The following is a 6602-nucleotide window of genomic DNA, read 5'->3' on the forward strand; positions in this document are numbered from 1 at the left end:
TAATTTCTAAACATTAAACATTGACTGTCAGTCTTTATTCACCTGTTTCTCGTTATTTCTCATTAAAATTAATTAAAGTAAATAGTGTAAATTACATAGCTAATGTCATAGAATAGCACATTGTAACGCAGTGTTACAACGTGCCCCATCTGCGCAACTGGAATTTAAAACTGGTGAGTGTCTTCTGCTAGTAATCAAAGCATCTGAACTGATAAATAACAGATTGGAGATTAAAATAATAGCAGATTTGTCTAATTTTAAATGAATAATAAAAACTGAGATATAAAATTTACTTAAGCCAGAATTTAAATGTTACTATGGTAAAATAAATATTCAAACCACATGTGTTACAACTAACACTCCGTTACTTTGTGTATCGCACTCATCGCAAGTTTATTGTTAAATTGTTAAATGCCCTTACATATCTCAGTCACCATTATAAGTGTTTGATCACCACATTTGAGTGATCATTGCAAAAAATGTGTTTATGTATATATATTCTGTTTATGTATAATACTGTATTCTATATATAGTATCAGTCAAATGTTTGGACGCACGAATGGGAAAGTGTCCAAACTTTTGACTGGTACTGTACTATAATATACACTAAGAATATCGGCCGATATATCGGTATCTGCCTTTTCTACGGCCTAATATCGGTATCGTATCGGCCCCAAAAAAAACATATCGGTCAGGCTCTTCTTTTATCGTGTGTCGCGGTGTCGCATGTAGTTAGGACACGGTGTTAACCATCCAGAAAACTTACCACTAGCTGTTCAACCATCAAATTGCCATCGGTCCATGACGATTATGTAATAGCTGGCTGTCCCCTGGGGCTCCAACTTCTTTGAAGTGGAAATCTGTTTTAGTCAAGGTGTGACATGAGTAAAAATAAAAATTGTAGTGTGTTTGTTGTGTTGTTGAAAATATAGTGTGTGGCACATATTAAATACTCATCTAAACACAGCTCCCAGGATCAATGAGAGACTGATTGTGGAAGTTTAAATAGATGGGATCAGTGCTGTTATTGTTAACTCAAACTGATAAAAAGCATTTTTGTTCATTGAAATAAAGCGAAAATAAGTATAAACATTAGAAGAAAAAACTGCCAACTAGCTAAATGCGAAGTCACACCTGGTTAGGATGCAGTGATAGACAAATGATCAGTTTTATGATAAAGCACCACTCACTAGAGAAGCTCACTAGTGGACTGATTTTGTGGAAAGAGTCAGTGTTATTTTAGTATTAGAGTTCTTCTTAATGTTTTGAATTCATTTTATTTTTATATTTCTGTTTTCATTTCAATTTAAAGTTTATAATACCTAATAATTTTGTTGTCATTTGTATTAGTTTTTTACGTCTATATAGTTGAAATAAGTTTGTTTTTAATATTTGATTTGATTTAATTTCATGTTTATTTTCTTTGAAGCAGTGAATTTTTTTTTAATAGTTTTAGTTTTAGTTAATGATGATGATAACCCTACTCAGAGTGCACTAACTACTCAAAAATTGGCTCTCTAATTAGGCCCACCAGGGAAATGGTTCAGAGTCATGCTGACTGAAAGAGCGCATTACCATCATTGCCCCGCGCACACACACACACACACACACACACACACACACACATTGAGAATCAATATCAGTCATCAGATGTTCCCAGCACCTCTCTCTCTGAACATGTCTGTGTGATTTGTGTCCCTCAGGACCGTCTGCCGCTGGCTGTGGTGGGCAGTAACACCATCATCGAGGTCAATGGGAAGCGTGTACGGGGCAGGCAGTACCCCTGGGGCGTGGCAGAAGGTAAGGGGTGAAAGGTCACCTCCTCTTCGTGTGTGTGTGTGACCCTGAGGCTGTTGAACTACTCTGGTTCACAGCAGATCTGAGTCTGAGTGATCTAAATGTAGTTGTTTGGCTTCATTAGTGATGTTTGCTAAGGCTATCATTGGCTTCCCACACCGTTTGTGCTCCGGACCGTAATGCACCTCTCATTGTGCTGTTTGAATGTGACAAAACAGTCTGTTTGACCAGTGACAGCACAGAAAGCTTTAGCTTGTGACACGTTCACCAGACAATGTCTAGCCTCCACTGAATCATTCAGGGCGGACTCTGCCAGTGACTTTCACTTCAGTCAGATTATATTTTATAAGACCAAACCATAGCCAGAGGACGGGATATCATGAATCCAGTGCCCTTCAACAGTTTAGAAAAACCCTAGGAAGAGAATATATAAATAATTTCTTGTCATAAGATCAACTTGCCATCATCAATGAAGACTAGTAATAATGGTTTTCTTTTTGATCACAATGGCATTATATGTACATCTGGGAGGCTGGAATGCCTGATGACGGCATTAAACTTCTCTCATGTTTCTTTTTTTTGGTCAGTATAGCTTTATTATCCTTTTAATTATAACTTAATTTAGGGTTTCCCAAACTGGGCTTTGTGAGGGAACTATAGGGAGGTTTTGATTTGATGAAAAGCTAATAAATAAGACAATGTAATATTTAAAATGAAATTTATTTTAAATATTTATTTTTTAATATTTTTTGTTTAATGGCAGTTAATGGCCACATGACATACAGGTACAAAGCGAACTATTTAACAGAAATATTAACTTCAAGTAAATATTTTAGGTCAGCTGATTTGTTTTTGTTTTGGTAATGTCTTTAATTAATTGCCAGTTAAGCTTAGCACACCACAGACCAATTAGAATCTGCAATACAAATCAAGCATTAGCAACAAAATAATCCCTTTATTAGTGTCAGAACGTTTTTGCTGATAACTAAGGCCATGTTTTTAGTTTAATAAAGAAATGCAACGTTTTCAGTTCTGAACTGAGGTGCAATCCAGTGTTATTTTAGCATTATTTATTTACCGTTTTAGTTTTTTTTAGTTAGCTTTTATTTTATATTTTTAGTTTATTTAAATGTTATTGTAATTTTTAGTAATTTAATTTTTTTTGCATTTCTACTTTTTTATTTTTGTTTCGTTCAGTAAGTACTTCAGCTTATTTCAGTTCAATCATTATTTTTTCATATATTTCTTTATTTTAATTAGCAAAAGTGTTTTCTAATATTTGTAGTTAATAATAACAACACTGGAGCTAGTTAATTAAATAAAGGCCTCTTACAGAAATGAAAGAATAAACAAGTGACATCTTATAAATGAAAGGCATAATGAAAAGCTTGTCCTCGTAGTGTGTTTAGGGTCATGTGATAAACACCCTAGGGTGTGCAGTAAGTGAAAGCCTGCAGATCTGCAAACAGGAAGAGTGTGTGTTTTGACGTTTGATCGAGAGCTCCTGTGGAGCGGGTCACGTGATCCGCCGTGAACATACAGTATCAACTATGAGCACGGCTGGAGTCGTCAATGAAGCTTTGAAAATGAAGGCCCAGTGATGTTTGGCATTTGAAGCAGAAGATCAGATGCTGATTTGAGTAGTCACATCTGCTCGCTCACCGGAGCGGTTTGGCTGGAGCTGATGCCTGCGTCTACTTCCCCTTCTTTCTAGACCTTTGACCTCTGATAACACCAGAGTCGCTAAGCCAGATCCTCTGGAGCCAGCCGCACTGAGAGCAGGGTTATTGTGTCTAGACAGAAACATGAAGTGTGATCAGGAGGGCAGTGGGTTTGATTGCTGTGTTTGGATTCAGTGGTTATCTGTTTTAAAAGGGTAGGTTTGAATGCCTGAGATGCTTTCAGCAGCATGTAAGCACACAGATGGCCTGTGGTTGGGAAAGGAGGGAGAGGTCGGCTTCATTCATTCGATAAGTGACGCACACACAGCAGGAGACAGATCAGGTGACACCTGCTGGTCAGTTTATACATTACTGTAGCAGAGGAACGATAAATGCCAGTTTGTTCCTATGGACCCTGACCTGCAGTGTCCAAACTCTAGTTATTAAAGCATCTTGCTTGGTTTACTTATTTTTTTTTGTTTTGGTTTCAATTAGGAGTTTTTTGTTTTGTTTTATTTTTTGTTTACTTGGCTTAGTTTTTGTTGTTGTTGTTGTTTTGCCAACAAGCAGGTTACTTCTGTTTAGCTTCGTTTGATTTGTGTGTTTTTTTGTGCAATTGATTTTGTTTTCAACAAGTAACGTTAGGTTATTTTTGTTTACATTTCTTGTTTAGCTTAGTTTGGGTTGTGTTTTGTTTGAGGGTTTTTTTTGTAGTTTTGGTGCAATTTATTTTTGTTTTGTTTTCAACGAGTAGGCTATTTTTGTTTGGTTTAACTTAGTTTTTTGGGGGCGTAATTGATATTTGTTTTGTTATGCAGGTTATTTTTGTTTAGCTTAGCTTAGTCAAAGTCCCTTTAAGGCCACTTAGGCCAGTCATGTCACTCGGCGGCCATCTTTGAAACGCCTCTCGGCCATGAAAGTGCAGCTCCTATCACTTTGAATGGCGAAACATTAAATTCTCCCAAACTGTTCTCTAAACTTACAATTAAATTTCATATTTGAAATCACCAGAGAAATCTGACAACAACTGTGTCATAAATGTACTTTCTTTTGCTCAAATAGCATAATAAAGCGGATAGTTCCGGTCCTTGATTCTGATTGGTCGAGCCGTGTTCGAAGCTGTTGTACATTACTCTACAAACATACAGCTTTCTTTACATTTGTCTGTTGCTCGGCAGCCACTTTGTTGGAACCACAACTGTTTCTGAGGAACTGCATTGTTTGGTGGAAGAATACGGTTTTTATTAATATCATTACACTTTAATTGCTCTGTTTTATTCTGTGAAACCTTACCTTATAAAAGCAATAAGCGCCGTGAAGCCGTGGTTTACAGTGAATTTATAACAGCTAAGGGGGGTTTTCTAACAACACCCCTTAGCTGTTATAAATTCACTGTAAACCACGGCTTCTTGCTTTATTTTTCAGGCTAGATCAGCCAGTGCGCATGCGCATGTCTCAGAGCGCTGACTGTTTCTATAGCAACTGGGATACTTCTAAAGGCAGCTGCAGTGACGCGCTGACTTTACCGATTAGCGATTGGCTCTTTCATTCAGAAGGCGGGGCTTCCTGCGATTGAGCGGCCATATTGAGCATTGCATTTTTCCCCCATTCAAAACTATACGAGTGACATGTCTTGGGTATTCTATAGTCTTTGACTTAGTTTGGTTGTGTGTGTGTGTTTTTTTTTTTTTGTTTTGTTTTTTTTTTACAATTAGGTTATTTTTGTTTAGTTAAACTTGACTTGGTTTTGGGGGTTTTTGTGTGTCGGTGTGTTTATTGTTTGCAATTGATTTTTGCTTTGTTTTTAACGACTATGTTACTTTTTGTATATATTTGTATATTATATGTTTGCATTAGACTTTATTGTATATAGGCTTTCAGTCCTCCACAATTCAGCTCCAGATTATCTGTATGTAATCCCGATTGGATATTCGTATGTAATTATGAAGCCCATATTAATACCAATTTGCTTACTTCTGTGAGAATAGTCACTATGCAAGGTGTGTACTGTGCGAACAATGAAGAATTGGTACGGAGTGTGACACAACCCACTGTCTGATATCATAAAATTAAATCTGATTATATATTATTAATAGCATGCAAATTGGCATTCAGCCAAAAGTTACTAACTTGGTACAACTTCCCCCAAAGTATCTTTTTTTTTTATTGTAATCATCTATAAAGGAAATTATAAGTGTATGTTAGAAAATAAGTTGAAGATCAATGACACTTATGGTGTATGGAAAAATCTAGAGCAGATCACGGGCTATAAGATAAAATCTCAAGTCATCTCTAAAGATATTACATTTAAAGATATTACATTGCCTGATGAACTTAATGCGTTCTACAGTCGCTTTGAAAATACAATGGAGGGACAGGTTGGTCAGCCGACGCTGCCCTCCTGGTCCTGTATTATAAGCCCTCCTTTTAAAATAGAGGAATATGAAGTCAGGAATCTGCTGCGGAAGCAGAACAGCAGAAAGTCAGCAGGCCCTGACTCCATATCATCTGCAACATTGAAGTGGTGTGCGTTCATCCTTGCCCCAGTATTCACCGATATATTCAACTGGTCATTAAGAGTATGCAGAGTCCCAGTATGTTTTAAAGCAGCTGTTATAATTCCAGTGCCAAAAAAGTCAAATATTAGTTGCTTAGATGATTACAGACCAGTGGCCCTAACTTCAGTTGCTATGAAAATCTTTGAGCGATTGGTGCTTAGGTATCTAATTTCTAAAATCTGTCTGGATTCTCACCAATTCGCCTATAAGACTAATAGGTTGGTTGATGATGCTGTGGCTCTGTGTATCCATTCAATTTTGCAACACCTTGAAGCCCCTAATACTTATGTCAGAGTCCTTTTTGTGGACTATAAATCGGCATTTAATACAATTATTCCAGTTAAACTTTTTGATAAATTAAAGCAATTGGGGATTCAACACTCCCTTGCTCTTTGGATTTTGGATTTTTTTGTAGTTAAAAATACTTTCAAGTCTTAAAACAATTAGTGTGGGGGCCCCACAAGGATGTGTGCTGTCACCATTATTGTACTATTGTACTCTGAATGATTGTGTTTCACATTGTAAATCAGTGCAAATTAAGTTTGCAGATGATACTACATTGATTGGTTTAATAACAAATAATAAC

General features: G+C 36.6%; 1 protein-coding gene across 2 annotated transcripts in view; it reads left to right on the forward strand.

Annotated features, from left to right (window-relative positions):
• Nucleotides 1–6602, forward strand: part of LOC107563915 (septin-7-like) — a 54483-nt gene that overhangs the window by 44628 nt on the left and 3253 nt on the right. For both annotated transcript variants that reach the window (XM_016248897.1, XM_016248898.1), the window contains exon 9: nucleotides 1704–1800. In XM_016248897.1, coding sequence (XP_016104383.1) covers nucleotides 1704–1800 — 97 coding nt within the window. The remainder of the gene's footprint in view (nucleotides 1–1703; nucleotides 1801–6602) is intronic.

This window comes from Sinocyclocheilus grahami, unplaced genomic scaffold (genome assembly GCF_001515645.1).
Source record: "Sinocyclocheilus grahami isolate Dianchi unplaced genomic scaffold, SAMN03320097.WGS_v1.1 scaffold898.1, whole genome shotgun sequence".
In the NCBI taxonomy this organism is placed as follows: Eukaryota; Metazoa; Chordata; class Actinopteri; order Cypriniformes; family Cyprinidae; genus Sinocyclocheilus; species Sinocyclocheilus grahami.